Genomic DNA, 12,464 nt, shown 5'->3' on the forward strand with positions numbered 1-12,464 from the left:
TCCTTTATATTAGCATTGCTCCAGTTTGTTGTAGTGCTTGAATATAGCTGATAATGTCTGCATTAGAGCTGAGTTTATAATATATTTGAGAAGACTTTATTATTCATAATTTAATTTTCTATATGAGGTCACATTACAGAACGTGAAAACATCTACTGTGCTAACTAGACATACTTTATAGTATTTGTACCTTAAATAATAAAAAAAAAACACTCCCGTTCCCGTACCTTTCAGTTGCTTTTGGTTGTAAATGTATTTTTTAGCAGACTTATTGTAGTTTATGCGTTAAAATATGTTATAAACTGAACATCCCAGCTTCTCCTCCTCCAGTACACATTTGTTTGTGTTGCCTGCAGGTATCTTAGTGCCCAGAGGGAGGCGACCTCTCTCCATGACATCAAAGACAAGCTGGAGAATGAGCTGGCCAGCAAGGACTCCCTTTACAGACAAGTAAATTTTTCTCTAATACCCTGACATAGAAAAGTGGTAAAAAAAATATATATATATATCTCATTGGGACTTTGTTTTATAACTGATGTTAAAATTGATCTCTATGGGTATTTTCCTGGTGAAGAGCTCATAAGTTTGAGTTTTCTTTTCTGGGGCTAGAGTGAAGAGAAGAACAGGCAGCTGCAGGAGCGTCTGGATGAGGCCAAGCAGAAGCTCCAGCAGACCCTGCAGAGGGCAGAAACACTGCCTGAAATCGAGGCACAGCTTGCTCAGAGAGTTGCAGCTCTCAATAAGGTAATCTATGCATGTGGGGCCATTTTTTTACCACAAACTGCAGCCGTTTAAAATCTCACCAAACTCTCTTCAACCCATCATCTACACATGGAAGTTTTTGTGATTTTTTGGCGGCTCTTTACTGTACAGAACAAAGGGAGACATGAATAAATCTTTAATCTCCATCATCATGCACTCCTCTTCTGTAAAGTTTGACCTTTACTGAAGTGTGGCAAGAAGAAATCTTTTGGCGTCAGAAAGACATTAAAGTCTCTGATTGCAGTTTTTCCAAAAGTAACACAGAAAATATATGGAAGAAGGTGCCCAGGTTAGATAAGAGAGAAAGATAACGTCTCAGACTTTATGCAAAAGACTATGTGCAGCATAAAACTGACACCATACCATCAGCACAGTGAATCTTGGTGGTGGGACTATCATGCTGTGCTGATATCTTTATTTCAGTGGCCACAAGAAAGTGGGTTGAAGAGGAAAGGAAGACAGATTATCTTCTTTCCAGGGCAACCTGGGAAGAAAACCAATCAGAAGAAGCAAACGACTAGAGATCGGGATGAAAGTTTACCTGCAAGCAGGACAACACAATACTAGAGCGAGAGTCACAATTGAACGCTTGTACTATTGTTGTGTCGGAATGGCTCAAAGTCCAGAACTAGATTCAAATTAAAATTTAATCAGTATTTGAAAAGTCGTTACATAATCATAGCAAACTCAAGCTCAAATCTACTGTAATTCTCTCACTGTTATTCCTCAGGGACAATTATTTTTTTTTTATTTAATACAAAGGTACAAGATACTTAAACCAAAATTTAAGGGTCTGATGATGGATACTATAAAGGTATTTGTTTCTGTCTGCTCGCAATATAATACTGCAATACTTTAGAAATATGACTTGTTTTCAGGCAGAAGAGCGGCATGGAAACTTTGAGGAGAGACTACGGCAAATGGAGGCCCAACTTGAGGAGAAAAATCAAGAATTACAAAGGGTGACATAGTTTGTCTTTTTTCTTCTGTCTCATCTATTTAAAAATTTTTTTCTTGTAATGACAACTTCTCTTATAACTTGATTTTAGGCGAGACAACGGGAGAAGATGAACGACGAACACAACAAGCGCCTCTCAGATACGGTGGATAAGCTTTTGTCCGAGTCCAATGAGAGGCTTCAGCTCCACCTCAAAGAAAGAATGGCTGCACTGGAAGAGAAGGTGAGAGGAAATCTGTTGAGGTACAAATTATTTTAATAAATGGAACAATTAGAAGAACAATTCTGTCCTTGCTTGTACCTTCAGAATGCTCTTTCTGAGGAACTGGCCAACATGAAAAAAATTCAAGATGATCTTCTTGCTAACAAGGTGCGCTAACGAGATCCTCTATTTTTTTTTTGGCACATACAGTATGCAAACTGTAAAATGCATGTAAAAAAAAGTTCATTATTATCCCACATTCTTTCCCTTAGGATCAACTCCTTGCTGAGCTTGAACGAGTTCAACTGGAGCTGGATCAGCTAAGAGGCAGACCTGGTTCCTCTTATTCCAGGTTAGCCACCATGGACATTTAACTGAAGGTTTTTTTGAGAGTAACTGACTAAAATAATACATTTGATGAGAAATATATCACCCCCAACCATAATATCTGCTACCTTTCTTCACTAAGACTTTAGTGCTTTCATGAAAATAACTTTAAACTCTCCTGGTACTAAATCGTGCTGTATAAATAAACTTTCAGTTCTTTAATAATATCTTTCATGCTGTACCTAGAAAAGCACTGATCTGGCGAGATATTCCGCAATTAAAAATACTTTATTTAGAGGTTTAGGTTTCTTTGGTTAGATAATTATAGGCACGTATCATTAACATAAATTTCATATTAACTCTATGCTTGTTTTCCAACAATTCTTTGTTCAAGTTGGAATGGTTCTAAAAATTATGATTCACTTATATTTAGTAACATTTAAATTTTGCAAGTAATAAAGAAATGACGGGCTTTCTGTTGACAAGCGAACCCTTGGATGCTTGACCACACATCATTTAAAATAGTTGGTTTTCAGATACATTCTGTGCTGTCTGTAAATTGACATTAGGAGTGAGGTCTGGGCCATTCAAGAAGTGTAACGCTAGTCTCTGTAATCTATTCCAACCTATTTGGGATTATTTCTACTATCTGTTGAATGGTTAAAACTTCTCTAAAACTCCCAAACTCTTAGCTTCTCTGTCCCTATTTCTCTTCAAGCACCATGTTGGTCTGTAGTCTTCTTAGTTTTCAAAGTATTGCTAGAACTTTCCCATAATTACTTTTTGTCCTCGAGGCCAAACAGCTCGATCTTAGGGTTGTCCAACCTTAAAGCCCTTTGCCAGGAGGTACTTGTTTGAGAAAGTATAAATTTAAGAGTAGGAGCTTTTTTCTTTCTCGACACCATCGGAGTCCAGGTTCCTAAAAAAAACAGCTTCACTTTGACCAAAAACACTAGATGAACTGTAGTTTCGAGGATATGAACAAACTCAATCCGTAATGCTACAAGGTTTTGTTCTTAAACATTTTTTTATTAAGGCTGATCTATTTTCTTAGATGGTTAAATAACTGATCGCTGTAATACAGCTAGGAACTAGGATTTGCAGGAAACCAATCATTTTAATAAAAATGTTCTGCCTCCATCAAGACTAGTGGTCAAATATCCAACCAAACCCTGATCCGAAGCTTACTCATGGCTACAAAAAGGGCCAAAGTTTGGTGCAGCTTGCTGAGAATCTTGAATTAAACATTGGTTTTGATGCAAAGACGAGTTGAAATATCTGAATCTGTAAAATCAGAAAAATGAAACTGAAAAATGAAATTAAACCAAGCCAAGCTTTACCAGGTTACCCTACACAGAAAGCCAACAATATTTTCTGAGTTTGAGGTGTAACACTTTTTCTCCTCTGCCATTCAAAAACTTTTGCAATAGGTAGTTTTAGTCTTTTGCCAAAAAAAATCCATCTGTATTATTTTTATTTCCATGATGACTGGATGTAAACCGATGGACTGTATATTACGTTGCATTCACTTTATGTAATCTTCCTGTAAATCAAAGTCATGTTGTCATTTCAATAAGTGTTGCATAACAAATGAATTCTGGATCTCATCATAGGGCGGGCAGCGTGAGCTCACTTCCCTCCACCCTTTTTCGAAGATCTCTTCCAGGGAGTGCCTCGGAGCTGCGGTACCCTCAGGGTGGGGGCTCACTCCCTTCCGGCTACAGCAGCTCCTCCAGCGGTGTGGTGGTCAGGCGGGCCCATCGCGGCCGCTGGGGGCCTGCCAGGGACGATGGTGGCAAGGTGATCATCTCATGCTCATACAGTGGAGCTTTTTATAAAGACATAGTCACAATTTGTTATGAGAAAAACTCTTTTTGTTTGTTATTAGTATGGAGAGTGGGACAGTGGCAACATGTTGCCTCCCGGGTTTGAGGGTGGTGTTGAAGGTGCCTGCTCTGATGATGAAGAGGACAGAGAGACTTTGTTTGGATCTGAGCTGCTCTCTCCTAGCGGACAGACGGATGTCCAGACTTTGGCCATAATGCTACAGGAGCAGCTGGAGGCCATAAATAAGGAGATCAAGTAAGCATCTGACTTGCAAAATACTAGCAAGACCTTTCTGTAAAATCACTAAAATAAACTGCATAGAGTTAATATTTTAGAAAACAGTATATTATATATATTTTTTCTATTTTAAAGTAAATTATTGTTTAATCAGGATATAATATATTCTGCCTAAAACAAGCTTACATGTTTAAATAAATATTGTGACATCAGTAATGGTAATTAGGTTGGTTTATTTTTTTATGTTTTTAATAAGATTCCTTGCTTTGATGCATTCTTAAGTGATCTTTTTAATGCCGTGTTGGTACTGAAACCTTAAGGGCTGGTTCATGTTTTTAACTCAGATTTTTAGGTTTGTAGGATGTTTTTTTTTTTTTTTTTTCAGCAAAACGAATGCCTAACCACTAATATTGGGAAAAAATATATAAACACATGAGACCAAAACCCTTGGAACTCAATTTCTATTCATTGCTTGAGAATTTGAGTCGAAATCTGTAAAAAGTCAGGCTGGATTCAAGCTTTATTCCTGTGCCTCCTGTAATTTTAATCAGGGTGAAATTAGATGTTTTTTTTCTCTACTGTTAAATAATGTATATTTTATGATTTCCTTAAGTGGAAAATCATTGTCTGTGTTTATATAGTCAGTTTACTTTTGTTTAAAAAAAAGTACATTATACTGTCTATAAAGGGACTTTCGTGAAACCCAGAATGTATTTGGAGCCCCAAACACTCAGTGTTTCAGGAGTTTGTCACTTCTTTTGTCCAAGGCTTATTCAGGAGGAGAAGGAAAGCACGGAGCTGAGGGCAGAGGAGATTGAGAGTCGGGTCAGCAGCGTGGCTCTTGATGCCTCACCGCTTCCTCCATCCTCACTGGGAGGAAGGGACAGCATGGGAAGAGGATATATGACCCCCTCACTGACATCCTCAACGTTGGCATCTCCTTCACCTCCCAGTTCTGGTCATTCCACCCCCCGCCTCCCTCACTCCCCTGCCAGAGAGACTGAAAGACAGGTACTGACTTCCAGCTAAAGCAGAGGCTGAACTCTGGTATCAAACTGAGGGAATCTATGTAAGTCTAAAAGATATCTTAATATGCAGAATAGCAAAGAGGGTGAAGAATGCAGAGCACTTGCCCTCATCGACTCGACCCCTCCGCCCGTCCCTCGAGCCCTGCGATTGGACAGAATGACTCACACTCACCCTGGAGCAGGCCTCGACGACCACCGCGAATTCCGCAGGTGCAAAAAATGAGACCATGTGGGCAAGACTCTCCGGCATTTATTATCATTAATTTAACCTCTCTTTTGTTCTTTTCATTTTGTTCAGTCTTTCCGCAGATGGTGCCACCACTGCAAGCCAGGATTCCCTTCACAAAACCAGCAAAAAGAAAAGCATTAAGTCCTCCATTGGGCGCCTGTTTGGCAAAAAGGAAAAGGGAAGAATTGGCACACCTGGGCGAGAATCTGCATCATTGGGTCTGTGGACAATAGAAAAGCTTCTCAAACACCCAACTGTCTTTTTAACCGCTGTTATAGATATACTGAAAAAGTGAAAGTTATACAAAACAAAAATATAACTGAAAAGTATCCAGGTGGAGACAAGCTCCTCTTTATCTTCAAAATGTTTTCAGTGACATTTACTTAATACTAATTAGACACATTTTTGTGACTAATATATTTTTTTGGATTTGTTTTTAAGTGTAACTAGCCCCCATAAACCCGCCTAACGACACATTTTGATAAATGCCACGAGAGTGGTCAGTCAAAGCGTGGAGAGTGAGCAGAGGGACCCTGGTTTTAAAGCTACTAACAGGTCTTTTTAGGTGAAGGAGTTTTCCTCCCCCTCAATGTCAGAGGTTGATGGAAGCATTGTGGAGCCCAGTGGGTCACAAGCTTTTCAGCTTAAGCTGTTTGCTTCAAGGTGCTGACCTAATGATACCCTTAGCGGGTGCAGTATGGGCTAGACACAGGGGAAATGATAGACAACAATGACAGATGGATTATGTCATAAAAACCAAAACACAGAGACGGCAGTGATTGCAAATCACACTCTCGCGTCCCTTATCTAAAAAAAATATTGTGAATCATTAAATAAAAGGGCCTACCACACAAGACAAAATAGTTAAAAAAATTTTAAACATTTGTTGTTGCAAGACATTATCCAGTTAGAAAGGGTTTCACTAACTTATCATTAATTAATGTAGAGTTTGTTACATACTGTTTCCTGCAACCACTTTCAACGCATAGGAAAACATCTTCTTTGCTGTATCTGACTTTCCTTTATTATGTGATTTCAGTCAATGACAGTAAAAGTTTCAGACTCTTCATCCTTGCTGGTCTGTCTGTCACAAACTGCTGCGCAAATGTCAAAATCCCTCCTATCTGAAAACTAATGAATGAAAATCTGCACCGATATTGATATTAACATTGCCATTATGGCATATAACCAATATCTACTGATATCATATATAATATATACATATCTCTAAAACCATGAAAACCATGACCCAAAACAGCAGCTCTATAAAAATAAACATTTCTTCAGGCCAGTTTTACTTATCGGACTGAAACAAATATGCTTAAAAATTAAAAACGATGGCCGACACCGATATGATTGCGATATATCGTACATGCCTACTAGTCATATTTCTTGGCAAGCGACCAAAGAGTGATTTGGAACTACTGCTGTTACCATAATGTCCTGAGTGACTTTCACCTAAGACAGAAAGACTATGGCTTGTGCTGAGTAAGTTGTGTTTACACCCAAATGTATGGACTGCAGTAGTCAGTATTCAACCATTTTGATGGTTTTTGTAGCAATACTGCAGAATAATAAAAAAAAACCCTCACACTTAAATGTAAAGATATAGCAGTCATTGGGACCCTGTTCGTACAGAGTATCTGCAAATAAAAGTTGAATATGTGGTGAGCTACTCTTTAAATAGTAGACATAACTAGATAGAGGATTATGTTGAAGATATGTACCCTAAAGCTCTTAATATAGAGCTTTTTGAGGTTAGACTTTAAATAATCTTTATTGCCTTTCAGATTTGCATCAACATATATATATATTGGTTGAGATTTTGTTGCAATGCCTCAGACAAAGCTCAGCAAGAAAACAATAGTATATTTTATCAGTAATGTTTTGTCTATGATGAATAATATACAAAAATAAGGATTGTAAACTCTGAAGTTTATTATCAGACACTGTCAACAAAATACCATGATGGATCAAGTGTGAACCCCTCTCCAATATCTCCTGGGGAGGTTGCTCTATGGAAATCAAAGTAGACTGCACCATATTTGTTATTTAATTTAAAAGTTTTTCAATTGCAGAATCAGCATTTTGGTTCCAGGTTTGAAATGTTCACTTTCTAAAATCCTGGTGGTGCTTGAAACTGTAACCTTTGATTACTGTAGGAATATATACAGTACAGTGGACTTGAACAGTTATTTCCTCTATAGCGTCCACTCCTTCTGATGACCTTGGCTCAGCTGATCCTTTGGGCCTGGCAAAACTCGGGACGGGAACAGTAGAGAAAGATCGTCGCAGCAAAAAGAAGTGAGACCAACCATCTTTCCACACTCTTCTCATTTGTACCGCATACTAATCATTCAAGTGTGACCAAGCAGGCTTGTGGTATCACTGATTCTATAAAGGAAATGTCCTTGTAGTGGTGTGAACATCTCATGTTTAATGTTATTTATAAATAGAGACATGTGTAAGGTGAGATATGAAGAAATTAATCTCTGTTAAACCTCTGTTTTCCACTTTCTTTGCCAGGCATGACTTATTAGAAGAAGCTTGTCGTCAGGGTCTTCCTTTTGCCTCATGGGATGGCCCTACTGTTGTCACATGGCTTGAAGTAGGTATCACTCCCTGATCTGCCGAGCTACTGTACTGACATACTTTACTTTAAATGTCCTCCGATTTAATGTAATTCATTCTTCCAGAACTTTACTTGTTTGGGAAATGAGCTAACTGGCATCTCAGCGATAGTAAATCTCAAGATAAATCTGCTAATTTAAGGCAAAACCAATAAAGTCTTTTCGTTCTCAGGACCATTTTTTGTAGATTTCCATTTTCCTTAGTATTAGCTTGGAGTATTGGCTTTAAAAATATCAGAAGTGTTTTTAAAATAAAAAAATATAAATCATCTCAGGAGCAGACTCAAAATAATAAAAAAAAGTTTTTACTAAATTACAAAACTGACTTAAAGCGCAGGCAGCCTTCGCTGAGTGTTTCTCTTCTGACACCTATCCAAGAGTCTTTGTCAGCTAATGCTAGAGTTCTAGTCCCGTTACCTCAGATTTAAGCCTGCTTCATCTTTGCCAAGACCCAGATGACAATGAACTTACACAGGCATGTTTTACTATATGACGAAGGTTATAATTATAGATATTAGCATTTTTATATTAGGGATTTGCAGTGTTAATGTGACTAGGATTACTAAAGTTGGAGTCTCTCTGTGTTTAGACTGTAGATCCTTCGCTTAACTGTAATTTCTAACAGACTTGAAACTGTTTTACATCAAGCATGTTTGTGGTAAAAATTTGTGGCAACAAAACAAAGCATTTTTGCTGTGCTCACTCAGCTTTCCTGTTATCTGCTAAAAGTGATGTTCTGCTCACTCACAGCCTAAATGGATCTCAGTTGTGTCTCAACATGTTTTAGAAAAAAACATTTTCTTGAGAGTAGAACTTTTACTCTTAACGTCCATGCTTAAGAGAGATATTACTAAAACAATTTTGCAGCTCTTAGATATGGTGTGTTCACTGATTGAATGAGATAAAACATTTTTAGCTATTTCCTTTCCAAATCTTGTTGTTCTGATCACCAGCTAATATTTTCACTAATCTATATGTTTTCTGTAATAAGCATTGGAAATATTGGGCAACATAAATCTGTTTAATCAGCGTCAATGAATCCTGCAGGAACTAAGATTCCAGTTGCCCCAATGCATTAATGAAGATTATCCCAACAACTTTCAAGCATCCTGCATAATATAGCTAATGGCTCAAAGTTAGCCACTACAGTTGAATATACTGAACATTTGAATCTTTAAAAAATCGATTTCAATTAAGGAGGTTGTAACCGGAGGGTTGTCGGTTCAAGCCCCAACTCTGGCTTTTAGTCATTATGTCCGGGGGCAGTTGTGGCTACAATCTAGCTGGCCACCATCAGTGTGCTTGAATGTGTGCATGCTTGAATGACTGAATGTAGTGTAAAGCACTTTAGTCAAGTCATGTGACTTGAAAAAAAGCGCAATTTAAGTACAGGCCATTTACGTTGCTACCAAACCTTTATGTGTAAAAATTAAAAAAAGATTGCATTCTTCAAGCATCTGAACCACACGAAAAGGCAAACACTGAAAAATGTAACACATACATATTTTTTAATTCATATTTATTTATTCATTTTTTGCCTAAAGAAAAATAATGGTTTCCTACTTGTATATATTTGGGGTTTATATGTTTTTTTTTTTTTCTTTTAGAACTAATAAAAGCTTAAAGAGTTTAAACATCCACCCTTTGTTTTCCAAGCTGTGGGTCGGGATGCCTGCGTGGTACGTGGCAGCCTGCCGTGCCAACGTGAAGAGTGGTGCCATCATGGCTAACCTGTCAGATACGGAGATTCAGAGGGAAATCGGGATCAGCAACCCTCTGCACAGGCTCAAGCTTCGTCTGGCCATCCAGGAAATGGTTTCCCTCACGAGTCCCTCAGCACCTGCCAGCACTCGTTCTGTAAGCCTTAGTGAAAAAATCTGTGCTCTGATGTAAGCAAAGGAGACTGAGTTTAACTTCTGTTTTTGCAGTCGACCAGTAATATTTGGATGACACATGCAGAGATGGAGTCACTCGCTGCTGCTACCAAACCAGTAAGGCTTGAATCTGATGATATCTAATCAGGATTTATGATTTGTATTCATTTATGTTAACAGTTTTTGTTTCAAGGTGCTTATATAGAAGCACCTTTGTTAACAAACCAGTTTATTGCAAAGTGAGCAATTTGAATAAAGCTTTTTTTTTCTTTTTTTTTTGTCTCTGATTAGGAATGTTTGGCTTCAACTTTTCCCTGCTGTTCCCTAGAAATCTGTTTTAATGCTGTGTTTTTTCCCACTAATTCTCACTCACTAACAAAGCTTTTCCTTCTTCTGCTTTCCCTCTCCATTCCATTCTGTCTTGGCACTGATTCACTGTAACAAACATAAACACACACATGCAAAAAACATCATACTTCTACCTGGTGATCTTTCCTTTTCTTTCCAACTCTCTTTCCCTTTATTCTTTACATTCTTTTTAAACCAAAAAGGAGCAGAAGGAGTTCAGCTGGGATCAGGTGAGAAAAGATTGATTTTATTTTAACAAGGCTTAAACTAACATGTTATTCCAAGGTGTCCTGTGTGTCACAGCCTTTAGTGAATGACAATTACAGTATTAATTACGGTAAAAGTAAATTAGCTTGAAGGCTTTGACAAAATGGGGATTCGCTCAGTAAAAGCATTTCATTCCCAAAATATAACACAGAAAATGAAACTTTAATGCTTTTTTTCTTTCTTTCTTGTTTTCTTTGTTTTTTTCTGCTTGAAATGCTGTTATTCAGGACATTTTTCTAGCAATACCGTGCCAGTTGAAATGGAATATCTCATCATCTGTAAAACAATTTCTAATATTTGTGAAATTAACATTAGACTGAACCTTTTTTGAGTTGGATATATTACAATGTACCATAGAAGTCAAATGGAAATAAACAAGAAAGTGACAGAGACGAGGGTGATTTCACCAACATTTCCCCCTCTCCTTCTGATCCTGGATAGGAATAAAACATTAAAAACAATAAAAGGGGTAATAGCCATGTCCCACAGTATTATGTGCTTAATTGTTTAATAGTAAATAAATATATATATATATATATATCTTTGAAATATAAAAATAGTAATAGGAGTAATAAAATACAAGCCAATAAAGTCACAAACTCATTAGTAAAAATGTTACATTCCTTAATAATTAAAATGTATTTTTCTCTATGAGCAGTCATGCGCCTCCTGTTGGCCATTTGGAAGAATTCTAATTATTATTCCCCATGCATCTTCATGAAGTCATAAACAAACTATTTTGATCAATAGTTTGGGCTAACAGTTTTGAAAATAATAATAATTAGTAACTTTTATTTAAAGAAAAACTGTTATGTTTTGTGAGAAAAAATATTTCTTTGGAAAATGCAAGCAGAAGCATCTGCAACTGGCAGCATCTAGGACGAAGACAAATACTGTTAACCATTTTTTTTGTGTAATATAAAGTCAATGTAATGAATGCAGGTGTCCAACATCTGCCCTGGGGTGATACTCTTGATAGATGGTAGAGGTCTAAAAAATGACAAATAGAACTAAAGGAATATCGTCTTATGTTTTTGATGGCTGCTTTTGACAAAAATTGGATGTCAGATCTGTTTAACTAGCAAGTATTACATTTTGTTCTTTGTGAGATACTTTGAAAAGCTGAAGAATAGTGAAATTTATAAATCAATCCTCTGGTCTTCCAGATTCTGGCCCATGGGGACATGAACCATGAGTGGGTTGGAAATGAATGGCTTCCCAGTCTTGGTCTACCCCAGTATCGCTCTTACTTCATGGAGTCGCTGGTCGATGCCCGTATGCTTGATCACCTCACCAAGAAGGAACTGAGAGGACAGCTGAAGATGGTGGACAGTTTCCATAGGTGAGACACAGAAGTTGATTATCTGTTTCTTGTCTTTACTTTTCCAGCACTTCCGAATTGTGTTTTGTTGTAGTTGTGAAAAAACAGGATAAAATGTGTTATTTTCTGCATTTAGGGTGAGTCTTCACTATGGGATCATGTGCTTGAAGCGTCTCAACTATGACAGGAAAGAGTTAGAGAGGAGGAGGGAAGAAAGTCAGCATCAGAACACGGGTGAGTCTTATTTACGCAAATAGCTGCTAAATGATTTGATTTTATTACTTTTTATGTTGAAGATATGACAGAAAAGTCCAAAAATAAGTACATATTTTATTGCAGAAACAAGATCTCACACTAAATGCTTAAAAAAAAAACAATTAACACGCTATTAATTTTATTGAATTAGTGGAAGTTAGTTAAATTGTTTTGGGTTTTTTTTACCAACATTGTAAAT

At 37.3% G+C, this 12,464-nt stretch overlaps 1 protein-coding gene across 2 annotated transcripts in view; it reads left to right on the forward strand.

The window, feature by feature from the left end:
* The window catches only part of LOC119793759 (liprin-alpha-3-like), a 36,564-nt gene that overhangs the window by 21,277 nt on the left and 2,823 nt on the right, over positions 1-12,464 (forward strand). Inside the window, exons 10-27 of one of the 2 annotated variants that reach the window (XM_038301013.1) lie at positions 357-450; positions 610-744; positions 1,641-1,724; positions 1,812-1,943; positions 2,028-2,090; positions 2,195-2,274; positions 3,905-4,049; positions 4,138-4,331; positions 5,081-5,324; positions 5,412-5,551; positions 5,640-5,788; positions 7,778-7,874; positions 8,097-8,178; positions 9,857-10,057; positions 10,129-10,191; positions 10,626-10,652; positions 11,856-12,031; positions 12,147-12,244. In XM_038301013.1, the coding sequence (XP_038156941.1) occupies positions 357-450; positions 610-744; positions 1,641-1,724; positions 1,812-1,943; positions 2,028-2,090; positions 2,195-2,274; positions 3,905-4,049; positions 4,138-4,331; positions 5,081-5,324; positions 5,412-5,551; positions 5,640-5,788; positions 7,778-7,874; positions 8,097-8,178; positions 9,857-10,057; positions 10,129-10,191; positions 10,626-10,652; positions 11,856-12,031; positions 12,147-12,244 (2,204 nt within the window). Of the gene's footprint in view, positions 1-356; positions 451-609; positions 745-1,640; positions 1,725-1,811; positions 1,944-2,027; positions 2,091-2,194; positions 2,275-3,862; positions 4,050-4,137; positions 4,332-5,080; positions 5,325-5,411; positions 5,552-5,639; positions 5,789-7,777; positions 7,875-8,096; positions 8,179-9,856; positions 10,058-10,128; positions 10,192-10,625; positions 10,653-11,855; positions 12,032-12,146; positions 12,245-12,464 lie in introns of both variants that reach the window. The other variant, XM_038301012.1, reaches the window with a different exon arrangement.

The sequence above is a fragment of the Cyprinodon tularosa genome, unplaced genomic scaffold (genome assembly GCF_016077235.1).
Source record: "Cyprinodon tularosa strain WSP-4 unplaced genomic scaffold, ASM1607723v1 ctg46, whole genome shotgun sequence".
Classification (NCBI taxonomy): domain Eukaryota; kingdom Metazoa; phylum Chordata; class Actinopteri; order Cyprinodontiformes; family Cyprinodontidae; genus Cyprinodon; species Cyprinodon tularosa.